Source organism: Podarcis pityusensis (genome assembly GCF_964106645.2).
Source record: "Podarcis pityusensis genome assembly, chromosome: 6".
Classification (NCBI taxonomy): Eukaryota; Metazoa; Chordata; class Lepidosauria; order Squamata; family Lacertidae; genus Podarcis; species Podarcis pityusensis.
Window position 1 is genome coordinate 10120469 of NC_138030.1, and position 15485 is coordinate 10135953.

Here is a 15485-nt window from a genome sequence, read left to right on the forward strand (position 1 = left end):
TGACCCCTGTTCTAAAGCTTTTCAATGGCGCACTAAAGGAAGAGTGTCAAGCACAGTTTGTTAACATCCTGAGAAATATGATGCAACAAGCCAGACAGGAAAAAAAACTGTTTTGAAAGATTTTAGATAGGCGTTGAGCTAAGTAATTCAGAGGAGAATTCTAAGTGACCCTTCAGCATCCTTGCTACAGATATTTGATGTAGGTTTAACACACATTATCTCTTTTGCAATTAGGAATGTGCTCCGGGCTATTACAGGGACACCAAAGGCCTCTTCCTGGGAAAATGTGTTCCATGTAATTGCAACGGTCATTCAGACCAGTGCCTTCCGGGATCTGGAATATGCATTGTAAGTGGGGGGAAAGAATGCTTGTCAATTTATCTAAAATATTTCTCTTTGGGTAATTTAATATATCCTGGATTTGCTTATGTCAGGGGCGAGCATTTTCTCTACTTTACACCATGCAGTGGTGCTCTTCCTCCACTAGAAAGTAGGCTATTTGAAAACAGGGGGCTGGGTTTTGCCAAAAGAGTTAGTAATATAGAGGGGTAAGAAGGAAAAGAGGATGCGGGTGGTGATGTGGTTTAAACCACTGTGCTGCTTGGACTTGCCAATCAGAAGGTTGGCGGTTCGAGGCCCCGCGACGGGGTGAGCACCCGTTGCTCGGTCCCTGCTCCTGCCCACCTAGCAATTTGAAAGCATGCAGTGCAAGTAGATAAATAGGTACCACTATGGCGGGAAGGTAAATAGCGTTTCCGTGCACTGCTCTGGTTTGCCAGAAGCGGCTTAGTCATGCTGGCCACATGACCTGGAAAAACTGTCTGTGGACAAATGCCTGCTCCCTCGGCCAGTAAAGCAAGATGAGCGCCGCAAACCCAGAGTCGTTTGCGACTGGACTTAAATGTCAGGGGTCCTTTACCTTTACCTTTTTAAGAAGGAAAAAGAGAGAATGAGGAAGGGAAATTCTCAAGATGTTGAACCGAGTGTCTGGTACAAAATTCTGCTTCACACGGCAACGGCTGCAAAGAATCTGCACACCAGATCAAGGCTGTGAGCAATGCACAGCGAGGAAAGGAAAAGCCAGTAGAACATGGGCAAGATTTAGAAAGCTATTAAGCCATTGAGGCTTCTGTTTCAAGCATGACCCTCTTTAGGGAGAACATGCCTGGCCATATTCATGGCTAAAGTCCTGCTATATGTAGGAATAGAATGATTGGCTAGGAGCTTCTTGGCTTTTTTTGAGATACAGTAGCCCTCTGTGTTACAGGGACGCAAGTGGTGCTGTGGGTTAAACCACAGAGCCTAGGACTTGCCGTTCAGAAGGTCGGCGGTTCGAATCCCCACGATGGGGTGAGCTCCCGTTGCTCGGTCCCTGCTCCTGCCAACCTAGCAGTTCGAAAGCACATCAAAGTGCAAGTAGATAAATAGGTACCACTCCAGCGGGAAGGTAAACGGCGTTTCCGTGCGCTGCTCTGGTTCGCCAGAAGCGGCTTAGTCATGCTGGCCACATGACCCAGAAGCTGTACGCTGGCTCCCTCAGTCAATAAAGCGGGATGAGTGCCGCAACCCCAGGGTTGGCCACGACTGGACCTAATGGTCAGGGGTCCCTTTACCTTTACCCCTCTGTGTTGCCATTCAGTTAACTTAGGTTATAAGTCGTCTCCCCCTGCTCTTCATCAGGGGTGGGGCACTTTTTTGGCCCAGCAGGGAGAGATAATGGCCAAGCAGTGGGAGACCTAATGTGCCAAATTTGGCCTGTGGTCCAGGGGTTCCTCACCCCTGCTCTAAATGGTTGGCATCTGTCGGTCTTTCAGAAAAACAAGTCTGCCTGATGCAAGACATTCTGTCGGCAGACCATCTACGTAAACTGCAAAGGCATAGCCAGATTTGCTCAAGGAAGCCAGGAGGACAAAAGCTAACTGTGGAATATGTCTTTCGAGTTTCTTTTCTTCTCTGTGCAGAACTGCCAGCACAACACAGAGGGAGATCACTGCGAAAGCTGCAAAGATGGTTTTGTGGGGAACTCTTCACTTGATGGGCCTTTGCGGTGCATTGGGTGCCCCTGCCCTCTCTCGGTTGGGTCTAACAAGTGAGTCACTCTTGCAAAACTTTCCACTCTTGGTTTTTCTGCTTTGTGTTGGCTGTGTTTGAATGCGCTGCTAAATAAACCGTGGTTTAAAAGTACACAGACAAGCCTTGGTTGAGGCCAAGCTAAGTGCCGCTCCCCTATCTCCATGCCTCCTCCTGTACAGCTGGGAAGAGAACTGCCGAAATTAGGTTCAGTTGCGCTGGATCTTTGCCTCGCATTACTTGGGAACTTGCTCTAAAACAAGCTCTGGTCCATTTCAAAAGAAGACACTGTCAGACTCTGAGCTGGGCTTTTAAACTAACCAGAATTTGATTTGCAGCTGCATTCAGGCAAGCAATTTCCCTGCCTACCCTCGGCATCTTGAACTGAGGAGTATTGTTTCCTGTTCCTTTTCTGAATCCTTTTTGAATGTGGCTTTATAAGGATCCTTGTTTCTTGCAGAGCCTTGGCCTCATGTGCCCTTTCAGATCTCATTTGTTTTTGTAAAAGCTTTTCGACGACCAAGTGTTACTACATCTTGTCTGTATCACTCTTAGGAAATGTTGACAGCTTCTCTCTCCTCCTTTTCCACCTCAGCTTCGCCATTGGATGTGTCCACAGAGGCTCGGCTACTCAGTGTCTGTGCAAGCCTGGCTATGCAGGAGTCTCATGTGAACGGTAAATAGCATGGATCTCTTGGCTAGGGTTGCCTGGAACAATGTAATCCGGATCCTGAGGGTGTCATGGACTGGCTAGGTGCAAAGGAGTGGTGGGAGGCACCAGCTGGTGAACCCCCAGGAGAAGAAGGCTCAGAGCCAGGGGACTGGTGGTGGGGCGACAACAATGAGTGGTCAGAGGGAGAAGAAGGAGCAGACTGAGAGGAGGAGTTGCGTGTCGAGGACTCCCAAGACACCCCCGAATAAAAACACGGTTCACACATCATTTTTGTTTTGGTTTTTGGCATAATGCTGGCCACAACTTTATTGAATTACAGTATGTGAGTGGTTGCTTAGGCATTGGTTAGGCTACCACTTGGAGGTAGGATCAGAACTGACAACCGCACCCCTGCGGAAGTCAATAAGGGTCAATAAGGAAGTCAATTTTGGGGAGAGAATAAAGCTGGGCGCCAGGCTCTCACCTCTCCCCAAATGCTCCCAGGGGCTCTTGCGTGGCCCTAGCCCTTTGCCAGGGATTCGGACAAAAGCATGGAGAGCCCCTGGATTACTTTAATGGAATACCCTTGCAGCAGCAGCATTGGAGGGGCAGGCACAGCCAATCACATCCCCTCCATCAACCAAAAATTAACCAATGCCTAACCGCAACCTTACAAGTTGTGATGATTTGCTACGCAGTAGGCAAAACCCAAATGGCACCAGCCAATCAGCCAAATGGTAACATTCCTACCAAGCCCCTGCCCCAAAAGCAGACGACCCCATGACAGGCATAGGAAGGTCAGCTCGAACAAACCCTAAATAAAGGGAGGGTGGGCGGGTAATCCGATGTGCGCAGCGAAAAGAGGAAGCTCAACGCTGCGCAAAGGGACCTATATAGCACCCCCATCAATCAAATAAAATTGCAGCAACCGATTTCCCCCAGCAACAATTGAAGGTGTCCAATCAAATTCGTGGCCATTCAAACTAACCCACCCAGAAACAGGGGATGTCATGGTTGCTCCCACCGCAACACATGCTCTCCATGAAGGAGAACCCACTGTGCCTGAATCGGAAAAGGTAACAGAGTTTGGTGAGCTGGAACAGGCTGTGACAAAGAGCAATTCAGATTCCGAGGCTGAAGCTGGAGAGGAGATTGACCAAGAGGCAGAGTTGAGACAGGTCGTTGAAGAATCCAGAGAGTCTCCCTCTTCTGCTGCAACCAGCTCCCACCCCCCTCAGTCTCCTAGAACCCACAGAGAAATGAAAAGAGCAGAGATTTGTTGTGCACAGATGCAGTTTGCAACTGCTTGGGACAGACCTTGGAGAGAGGGAGCCTTAGAGCAGGCACCCCCAAACTTAACTCTCCAGCTGTTTTGGGACTTCAACTCCCATCATCCCTAGCTAACAGGACCAGTGGTCAGGGATGATGGGAATTGTAGTCCCAAAACAGCTGGAGGGCCAAGTTTGGGGATTCCTGCCTTAGAAAGTGTTGGGAAGACGGGGACCTTCAGTCTTTGCAACGGCCTCATTGGAGCAAGGCTTACTGGGAAGAGTTGGTATGATCACTAGGCCTGCACTGTTTTGGCTTCTTTGAATAAAGAGTGAACTTCACTGACACCTTGTTTTTTTATTGCTGACCTGCACTTCACTCTAGCTTCTGACAGGGGCACGCAGAGACAGAATAGGGATGGGAAGGGGCTACCACTTACCTACCGACCACCTGTTCAGTGTTTCACTGAGCAGAGGAGCAGCGACCTCAGGCAACTACAGTGCGGATGCATGGATTGCAGCTCCCTAAGCCCTTCCTTTCTCCTTCCAAAGGTGTGCTCCGGGTTACTATGGAAACCCTCTAGTGATTGGCAGCTCCTGCCAGCCTTGTGACTGCAGTGGGAACGCCGACCCCAACATGCTGTTCAGCGACTGTGACCCGTTGACAGGATTCTGCACAGGGTGCATGTACAACACGGCAGGGCCCCGCTGCGAAGTGTGTGCCCCTGGTTTTTATGGTGACGCTGTGCTGGCAAAGAACTGCACTGGTAGGTGTGCCCCCAGAGCTGGTAACTAGCTGTACTCCTGGGTACCTGTGTGGGTTTCGGAAGCAAGCATTAGGCAGAAGTGCATTCTCTCACACAGAACCGTAGAAAATTGGACTGATTTCTAATATCTCATTCCACAGCTGAATTACATTGAAACAAAATATGCTCCCCCTTCAATGGGTGAAATAAGATGCATTTTAGCTAGAAGCCAGATTGTCTTTAGCAGGCTTCCTCTCCAGATGTTTTTGGCCTACAGCTCCCATGATCCCTAGCCAGCAGGACCAGTGGTCAGGGATGATGGAAATTGTAGTCTCGAAACATCTGGAGGGCCGAGGTTGAGGAAGCCTGATCTTTAGCATGCAGTCTTTTTCTACTGTTATACTAATCTGTTACACTAAGGGACGTGGGTGACGCTGTGGGTTAAACCACAGAGCCTAGGACTTGCCGATCAGAAGGTCGGCGGTTTGAATCCCCACAACGGGGTGAGCTCCTGTTGCTCGGTCCCAGCTCCTGCCAACCTAGCAGTTCGAAAGCACATCAAAGTGCAAGTAGATAAATAGGTACCGCTCTGGCGGGAAGGTAAACGGCGTTTCCGAGTGCTGCTCTGGTTTGCCAGAAGCGGCTTAGTCATGCTGGCCACATGACCAGGAAGCTGTACGCCGGCTCCCTCGGTCAATAAAGCGAGATGAGCGCCGCAACCCCAGAGTCAGTCACGACTGGACCTAATGGTCAGGGGTCCCTTTACCTTTACCTTTTACTAATCTGCAACATAGAAATGCCCCCTAAATTATGTGACTGTCCTTTTTGAAATACATTTTTGCTTGCCTTGAATCTTTCAAGTTAAGGCAAACTATGAATGAAAATAAACGCCTAGTTCATAATTTTATTTCTAAATATTTCTACTGCTGTGTGTCCCCTGTTATAAAAATATTTGGGGTTGTGTTTGTTTTTTTTGTTTTGTTTTTTGTATTTTCAATACAAGTGGACTTTATTTTTTTAAAAAAAAATCCTTTAAAAAATATTTTCTTCTTCTTCCCCTTGTAGAATGCAGCTGTATGCCTTGTGGGACGGAATCATGTGATTCTAGGACTGGCAAGTGTCACTGTAAACCTGGAGTGACCGGGCAGCACTGTGACCGCTGTCAGGTAAAATGAATTGAGCTTTCAGTCTAAGATCAGTTTCATGTCCTATTGGGCAGAAAGTGTCATGTCAAAAGTGGAGCAAGCCCTGGCGAAGTGAACAGGGTTTTGCCTGCCTCTTATAAGCTGGAATCTTAACTCTGCGTCTTTCCCCCCCTTTAGGAAGGGCACTATGGCTTCGAAACATGCTCAGGCTGCCAGAGCTGCAACTGTGATATTGGAGCCGTGAGCGCGGATTGCCATGCCCACAATGGCCAGTGTAATTGCAATCCAGGTGTTAGTGGTTCCCGTTGCCAGCAGTGCTCTCCTGGCTACTGGGGGCTCAACACAAACGGCTGCTCAAGTGAGTCTGTTTCAGTCACTGTTAAGCATCCACTAACGTTATAAGAATTCCAAAGTCTCAAATATAAAATAAATGTCCATAAATGTACAAGGCAAACACATACATAACTATATAAACCATGTGTCTGAATTAAGAACGGTGGACTCGTAATCTGGTGAACCGGGTTCGTTTCCCCGCTCCTCCACATGCAGCTGCTGGGTGACCTTGGGCCAGTCACACTTCTCTGAAGTCTCTCAGCCCCACTCACCTCACGGAGTGTTTATTGTGGGGGAGGAAGGGAAAGGAGAATGTAAGCCACTTTGAGACTCCTTAGGGTAGTGATAAAGCGGGATATCAAATCCAAACTCCTCTTCTTCTGTGCCTTTTCAATTCATGTTTATGTGAAGGGTTTGATCCTCATCCAATGGCGTTGAGTGGATGTGGTCGTCACCCCACTCTGCATAATATGGGAAAGAAGGATGTGACTTCATGAGTGCATCTTGTTTAAGGTTGCTCTGGCTTCTCCTGTTCTCTTTGCAGAATGTCAGTGCAAAGGAGGCTCCTGTAACCCCCGGACTGGAGAATGCACCTGCTCCAACGGCCTGACGGGGAAGCAGTGCAGCACCTGTATTAAGAAGCACGAGATCCCTGTGGTGGATGGCCCAGACAGCATGAGATGCGAAGGCTAGTCTTGTTTGCTTTGCTCAGTGTGGTGTAGTGGTTAAGAGCGGTAGTCTTGTAATCTGGGGAACCGGGTTCGCGTCTCCGCTCCTCCACATGCAGCTGCTGGGTGACCTTGGGCTAGTCACACTTCTTTGAAGTGTCTCAGCCCCACTCACCTCACAGAGTGTTTGTTGTGGGGGAGGAAGGGAAAGGAGAATGTTAGCCGCTTTGAGACTCCTGAAAGGGAGTGAAAGGCGGGATATCAAATCCAAACTCTTCTTCTTCTTCAGTTCCCTGTCCACGTTCTTTGGCGTTATCAGTTCAGCAAGCCTGCTTCTTTTTGCAAGTGTCTCTGTACTGGATGGCACTGATGCTACGAAATTTCAAAACTTTTCCTTGCAAGAAATTGGGAGGTTATTGGGGAATGCTACATGGATCTTTTGCTTGTGGTGGTGGTGGTTGTCTGGGGGGTTGGGGCTGGGGGGGAGTGGGGGGCAAAAGCTGGCATAACTTAGGACCCCAAAGGCATAGATTCCAACCGGTCTGTCTTAAAGCAAAGACACTCCGTATGAGCTCATATGATTCAGACCAAAGCATACGACTGCCAGACAACAGAAATGTCAAGATGCACAGTAGTTGGCTAAGTGCAAAGCTATAGGGCACTCGTGCAAGGGATATAACTTGTATGCTGCATGTGGCTGTTTTAGTTTTTCAAAATAGGCTGCCGGGGGCATTAGCCAAATCAAATTAGTTTGAACCCGGGTGTTTGGCAGTTTTCTCCACGTTATTCTAGTGATTCATGGTATTCACATTCTTCTAGCCTGCAGTCAACCCTCAATAGGTTTCTTTTTACTACCAATAAATCACCTAGCAGTAGCCTTACAGTTGTTTTAATTGTTCCTTCATAAATAAAGTGCACAGATTTAATCACTTGCTAGATTACATAAAAGCAAGTGGCAACTCACAAACGCCTGTAGATCTGCTTTTTGTTTTTATAATACCCTGTGTGTCCATTTCCCATTCATTCTCTCTCTCAATCAGAGTCCCATTCACTCTCTTGCACCCTATTAATGTACCTCTCTCATATATAAACACACAATTATTGTGATAGTATTGCCGTTCTGTTCCCCACCGACAGCTTCACCTGGTCCCTAGACTGGTGTACTGACGGGATTGTGTTTTTATTGAATATTTGCAAAGTTTCTGTAACAGCTCAGCGGCTAAGCCAATGGCAGGGGAAGACTTTTTGCAGCCATCCCTGACATCTCTCTTAGTCAAAAGGTGCTGAAACCTGTATTTCTCAAAGTTTTCTTCTTTTTCTCCTGGGTTTCCTTAGTTTTTATGTTTCATTCTGATGTGTAGGATAAGTTAGGGAGAACAGTTTTTGCAAATTTGTGTGTTTAGCATTCTAAGCAGAATGATTCATTCATCTTTCTTTGGCCCATAGTAAAGGCCCTATCATATCATTCACATGTGGCTTTGATTTGGCAAGCAGATAAATTTATACAAATTTATTAACATCCAATACAGTGCAAACTTGGCACTGTGGTTATCGGCAGCTATATATCAGCTCAAAATCACATCATGATGTTGGGCCGTGTCTTGAACTAAAACCACATGCGGGGGGGGGGGGGGGAGCCCACCACAATGTTGCTGGGAACTGCATCTTCTAACTATTTTATATCGGTTGACCAAAGTAGATACTTTTCTGACTTTTGGGACCAACTTCTTTATGAAAATCTAAAGTTTTACGAGTGGGTTGTAAAAATGATTGGGCAGATATATGTATGTAGACTGTAAGTCTGGATGATCTAAAAATATGGCCTTTTTTCTTGGCTGCCCCCCTGTGGCACAGTGGATCATTGTGTCTGACGGTTAATCAGAAGGTTGGTAGTTCGAGCCCACCCAAGGACAGCTGTGGGCAGGAATCCTGCATCTCAGGGCATTGGACTAGATGGCTCTTGTGGTCCCTTCCAACTCTACAATTCTGTGATTCTGATTCTATCTGGGACTGCTGAAACATAGGTCTACCCTAGCCAGGCACTCACATCTAGACTAGTCTTACAGTTTCGTTACAGGCATTATCTAAGAGCTGTGCATTTAACTTCCCTCTCCCATCAACAGCTTGTGACAGCTGCGTGCTGCTTTTGTTGGAAGACCTTGAGGAGATCGGAAATGCTTTTCCTGCGCTCAGGAATCAGCTGACGAGCCTCAACTCCACCTCCATTGCATGGGCCCGTCTGCATAGCATCAATGGTTCTATGCAAGCCATCACTGTATGTGGAGTGTTATACTACTTATTACTCTTACCTAGTTTTTCTGTAGGACTTTTGGATTCCAGTTTCAGTCCTCTTTTTCTTTTCCTCCTTACAGAACCATCTCCGTGACTATCAGAGATCCCTAAACAGGGCCAGGCAGCAGACCAGTGAGCTGGAAGAAGAGAACACAGACTTTGTTCAGGATCTGAATGCACTTCAGCACAAGGTGTGAAGTTTTTGTGTTTTCCCCCCCTTTATCTTCCCATGTCTAGTACTACAAAAGTTATATATTATACCAGAAGTCTGCCTTCTGTTCTGTGGAACGCAAGTGAAATGAAATGGTTCCTGTCCAGAGGACCTTGGCTGTGTCCTCACTAGAATTCCTCCTTTCTTTATGTGCCATCACCCTTTGTTATCCCAGTAGGTTTCTGTGCTGCTTTTCTGCATGCCTTGTTCTTATTTTCTCATTTCACAGCACCAGAAGTGCAGCATTATTTTAGTAATACTTCCAGGGATTTGAGGAGGATCACATCGCTCGCACTCAGAAAACACCACAGTTTGTACAGTTGGCGTGGGTGTCTGTATCAGATGGACAAGCCACAGTAGGGGCGATGTTGACAGTGACTGGGCATCCCTTGACAACTTTTTTTGCCCATAGACCAATGCAGTTATTTGAAATTTTCTTGAGTAGCCAGTTGTTTTAATTATTTCTCTCTATTGCTTTGAATGGTTTCTGTATAAAAAAAGAAGTTTTTATCTTGCTGAACACCAATTTGATGTTTTATGAGAAGGGCGGCCTGTAAATACTTTAAAAAAACCAACAATAAATAAATAATAATACAGCACTTAGAAGAAGAGAAGCCTATCAAGTAAATAAAGGCTGTTTGCTTTTTGGCCAAAGACCCCAAAAGCTGCAATCCTGCCCCCCACCCCGTGTTGTTGACATTGCCCACTTCCTTGAGTCTTTCTGGACCTCCTCTAAACCAGCCTTTTGTTTTTGTTTCTGCTTTTAGGCAACAATGACCCACAGAAAAGCAAACCAAGTTACAGATGGTACAGAAGAGAACTACCAGCATGCAGAGAGTCTTGTTCTAGATATCACTAACATTCGGTACAAACTTGATGGTGAGGCATGGCTGTAACTTTTAGGTTTTTGCATTCCTGATTTGGAAAGACATCACTTGTGTTGTGTGTCTGTCTGTCTTTCGATACTGTTTGATATTTGAGTATCCTTTAAATCAGTGGTTGGGAAATGGTGGCATTCTGCATTGCCGAACTGCAACTCCTATCATCCACCGCCAGCATAGCCAGTGGTCAGAGATGATGGGAAATGTAGATAAGCAACATCTGAAGGATTTCACGCAGAATGTGGTCTAAACCCCCCTTTAAATCCATATCAACAAAAAGAAAAGAATTCACTCTGAAACTCACCTACAGGTGGTATCTAACACCAAGAAAACTAGCACTAATATGCCCAGGAACCTCACCAAAATGCTGGAGAGGGTGCATCTCCACAGGCACATACCTCCACATGTGGTGGGAGTGTCCCAAAAATCCAACTATTCTGGACAACAGCCATACGAGAAATATGTAAAATAACTAAGCAAGCATTAGAAATCACCCCAGAATTGGCCCTACTAAACATCTTCCAAGACAATAATACCCATCTACACCACAAAGAACTTATAACCCACCTACTTTCAGCAGCCAGAAACATCATAACCAGACATTGGAGAGACGTGTCAGGAGTAAGCATGGACCAATGGTACCAAATAGTATGGGAAACAGCCCTGCTAGAAAAATTAACCAATAAACTGAAACTGACACGGAGACAAATAGAGGAAGATGCCTTCACCCCCGTATGGCTCCCCTTTATCACATACACAGCACAACAAGATAATGACAAAAATCCACCAACAGCATACAAATCAATATGGCTAATCTGAAGGATTCCAAGTTCCCCCTGCTTTAAATGGCACCTAGCCATGTCAGAGCCACTTTCCTTATTGCTAGAATTATATTTAAATTATTATTATTTAATCAGCTGGGGTAGCTCAAGTGGTAGAGCATGAGACTCTTAATCTCAAGGTCATGGGTTCAAGCTCCATGTTGGGGAAAAGATTCCTGAATTGAGGGGGTTGGACTAGATGACCCTTGTGGTCTCTTCCAACTCTGCAGTTCTTTGATTCTATGATTACCCACCCTTAAACAGCAGTCCTCATGTCAGGTTGCAACAATTTAAAACATAACGTTATCAATAGTCGAAACAAATCTCAAGGAACAGGAATAGGGGAAGTGACCCAGAGGAAAGCGAGCCAGTGGTAGGGAAGATAAACCCATATAAAGCATCCTGAAACAAATGGGTCAGAATAATATGAAAGTGCTTTTCATTGGTTGTGTATAAAAGGACCAGGTTTACTCATTGGCTTCATTAAAAATACGAAACGAAACAGTGTGGCTTTTTGTCTAGAAATTGTATGCCAGATGCAAATCTTCGCTGCCACAAATGCCAGCACCACCACCACAGAGGAGTTCCGGCAGAAGTTGGCTGAGGTCGATGCAATGCTGAGGCATATGAAGGCCACGGATTTTAGTTTCCAAAGAGCAACAGCCAATGAGGAACACGACGAAGCCCATAAATGTGAGTATAGTATTAATGGCAAACAAGGAGTCTCTCTCTCTCTCTCTCTCTCTCTCTCTCTCTCTCTCTCTCTCTCTCTTCTCTCTCTCTCTCTCTGTGTGTGTAGACTTTGGGAGTGCCAAGGTCCTGGTTGTTACTATTGTTGTTGTTGTTGTTGTGTTGTTATTCAGTATGAATCACCTCATGAGGCATCGCAGAGTGATTTGCAATGTAATAAGAGCATGTGTGAAAAAGCAACATATATTAAAAACAGTTAAAGCAACTGCATACATAAAAACTTAAACACTCATATGGTGTTTTTAATATATGTTGCTTTTTCACAGAACATACCTAAAATCAGCTTAAATCTACTACAGCAGGCTTCCTCAACCTCTGCCTTCCAAATGTTTTGAGACTACAGTTCCCATCATCCCTGACCACTGGTCCTGCTAGCTAGGGATCATGGGAGTTGTAGGCCAAAAACATCTGGAGGGCCAAGGTTGAGGAAGCCTGTACTACAGGTCCCAGCTGGGATAAAGGTTTCCATTTAGACGCCTTGTTGTCTTTAGCAGGTGCTGAAAAGACAATAGAGAATTGATAGGCAATCTGACATGCAGTGCGAGTTCCAAACAGCAGGTGCTGCCACACTAAAGACCCGATTCTGGCATCGCTTGGAACAGGCTGTTAGTTTCTGTTTGCCACTGTGCAGTGTTTTGGAGTCACAAGACTCTGTTTTGCATTCCACACATTTCAGGCTGTTGGAAGTCTCGTGGAAGACAGGACGTTACTGGTTTCCTGTTCCTTTGTTTTCCAGTTGCTCTCTGCTCTCACAGAGAGAGGATGTATTTTTCTTTTCTGTCTGCGTAGCTAGAGAATAAAGCATAGTGATGTAGCCATAAATCTCATCACTTCCACCTGCTTCTTTGATTCTCTGCTGAATGGGAATGTGCCTGGAGCCTCATCAAAGGATCAGGTCATTAATCACGTCGGAGGGCAATTCCGGAAGACGAGCTTTATCAGCTCAGTCGCAGCGGAGATTCCGACACAGGCCTCCTAATAGGATGGCACCTGAAAGTGGATCTAATTCTAGGTGATGAGATGACCTGTTAAGGTTCATAGACCCAAATTGTCTGTCGCTTTGCACGCCAATCCCTGCACCCACTCAGTTTGGAGCAGTCCTTTTGGAGCTCTTCACAATTTCTTTTCGTTTTAACAGCTCAGTACTTTAAACAGCACCCACGGTGCCTTCCCTGTGGCCTGTGCAAAACTAGTAGACACTGAACAGTTTTAACTTTTTTGAGCTCTTGTTCTGCCAGTGCTGGACCGTGTGAAAACTGAGCTCTTCAACAAGTTGGAGTCCAACCAAGAACTGCTGAACCAAATCAACGGCCAGTTGGATCAGTACAGTTCAGAACTGATGGACCTGCGAGATGCTCTGAACGAAGCTGTGAATAAAACCCGTCAGACGGAGGACCTCAACAGCCTAAATCGTAATCACCTGGAGGAGACCCAGGTACGAGGAGGGAGCTGGAAGTGCTGAGGGAGCCGCTCTGCCAGAGGGAATTTCAGAGGGACTGCCACATACAAGGGGGTTCTGTATTCTAGCATTGGTGGCAGAAAGAGATGCATTGATAAGCCACTCAATGGGAAACCACTGCAGGGGAGACCCTGTCCTTTCCCCATACTCAGCCAGTGACAACCAAACGCACCTTTCAGTACTGGACCAAAAATGCTTTACTGCATCCACAGGTTCTATTTTCAGGCTGCAAAAGAGGGCTAGCAGATTTGGGAATTCTTTCAGCAAATGGGGAAAACACATAGTTTTCAAAGAGCAGAGGGCAAATGTTGGCAGTAGCTTTTTGTTTCCTCCCCTCTCAGTCAGTCATAGTGCCTTTCTTTGAATCACACCATGGCTTAGCAGCAGGGTGGATAAAAATCAATGATTTAAAATAAAATAAAATAAAATAAATAAATCAGATTTTTTTAAAATTTAAATCAGATTTTTTAAATTTAAATTGGATTTTTTAAAATTTAAATCAGATTTTTTAAATAAAGTGCTTTTGGAGGAAAAATATTTCTAAATATAGTTTTCTGTTTAAGTTACATTATAGTCCAAAGGCTATTCATCAGGAAATGAGGATTTAAGTTTTTCATGTGTGCTAAAACTCAGTTTAAGTTTTTATTTAAAAAAACCCGTTTAACAACATCAGTTCACAAACATGGATACATATGCTATAATGTTATTGTTTTAGTTAAATAAATTGTTTAAATTGTTATTCAGGAAATTATTATTTTTCTCCTTCCGATAAGGTACCGCAGAAAGGTTGTCCAAATATAAACAGTTAACTTATTAAGCCTCACAATAATCTCATAATTATCTGTCTATGTATTTCTAATAGTATAATCAAATCAGTAATTTTTTGTATAACTGTAAAAGTGACTCTGAAAATTTATTAATCCAAAAATGAAACCTTCATCTGGTTGTAAATATTAAGATTATACCAGCAAGAATGAGTCTTTCTGTAAAAAGAAAGAAAGAAAAGATTTAAATCAAGGCTTACTGACTAGTGATTTAAATTGTGATTTAAATTGATTTGATTTAAATCAAATCCACCCTGCTTAGCAGCTCAATGGATCTCTGTCTGCACCAGCAAAGTGTAACTTTGCTTCCTGAGGCCCCTCAGTTGGCTTTCCAAATGCAAGTTGGATTTCTGCCTGCCGTGTCTTTTAAAAGTCATGACTCCATGGTGCTAGTTTTTAATGTTTTGAGGTTAGCACTCTGAGGCAACTTGGCCATCTCACAGGTAATTCAGCGAGTAAGAGGGAGACTTGTCAGGACGTGCAAATGCAATTTCCCCCCTCGTAGGAGAGAAAATCTGTTTTAAAAATGTGATTCGAGTGAAGAAACTGTAGGTCAGGTGCAAATTGAGTTTCGAATTACCTGGCGTCATTTTCTTACAACATTCTAAGGACTGCCACAGGCCTGAAATGGCACAGGTGGCACATTAGAGGAAATTAACTGTGTCTGTCGGTCACATGCTCATGGAAGTTTTATGTGACCTCTGTTAATTACGGACAAATAGATGTGCCAGTTTGGTGGTGGAAACTCTTGGCTCATGACATTTCCAAGGAGACTGCATTATGCATCAATTCAGTGTAGGGACTTGAGATGAAAGGTGTTCTGGGGCTAGGCTGGTTCTGCATCCTGAAACAAGGGGGTGAGAATCATGGAATTGCAGAGCTGGAATTGGACCCCAAGGGCCATCCGGTCCAACGCCCTGCAATGCAGGAATCTAGCTAAAGCACACATGATAATCTGGGAAGTGTGTGCCATTATAGAACCACTCTATGCCATGTGATGAGAACCTTAGGAAAGAGTTAAAAGGATTCTGGATTTTAAAGTTAAGCTGCAGCAGTCAATGTTATGGGGCTATCTATATATTACAGCAAAAGAGCAAGGAACTGCAAGAACAGTTTGGCCTTGTCCGGGATACCTTGCGCATGGCTGAAGATTCCCTTGCCCAGGTCTCTGATTTCCTGCAGATAATAGAAAATGCCAAGGAGGTGAGTGGTGCAAAACTCAAGGTTCCCAGCAAGTCTGAAAGGTGTGTGTAGACAGGAGATTCAAGATGCTGCTGCTTGCTAGGCTGAGAAGAGGAAGCAAACAGGACAGACAGGATGAATGTGTTGCAGCAGACAGAAGAATAAGAGCAGACATCCTCTAAT

The 15485-nt window shown here is 45.2% G+C and overlaps 1 protein-coding gene across 4 annotated transcripts in view; it reads left to right on the forward strand.

Moving 5' to 3' along the window:
* The window catches only part of LAMA5 (laminin subunit alpha 5), a 230839-nt gene that overhangs the window by 180320 nt on the left and 35034 nt on the right, over positions 1-15485 (forward strand). For all 4 annotated transcript variants that reach the window (XM_081010969.1, XM_081010970.1, XM_081010967.1 and 1 more), the window contains 13 exons: positions 235-348; positions 1962-2089; positions 2666-2746; positions 4543-4757; positions 5802-5902; positions 6059-6239; positions 6759-6902; positions 9006-9157; positions 9255-9365; positions 10153-10264; positions 11610-11780; positions 13076-13272; positions 15207-15323. In XM_081010969.1, the coding sequence (XP_080867095.1) occupies positions 235-348; positions 1962-2089; positions 2666-2746; positions 4543-4757; positions 5802-5902; positions 6059-6239; positions 6759-6902; positions 9006-9157; positions 9255-9365; positions 10153-10264; positions 11610-11780; positions 13076-13272; positions 15207-15323 (1824 nt within the window). The remainder of the gene's footprint in view (positions 1-234; positions 349-1961; positions 2090-2665; positions 2747-4542; positions 4758-5801; positions 5903-6058; positions 6240-6758; positions 6903-9005; positions 9158-9254; positions 9366-10152; positions 10265-11609; positions 11781-13075; positions 13273-15206; positions 15324-15485) is intronic.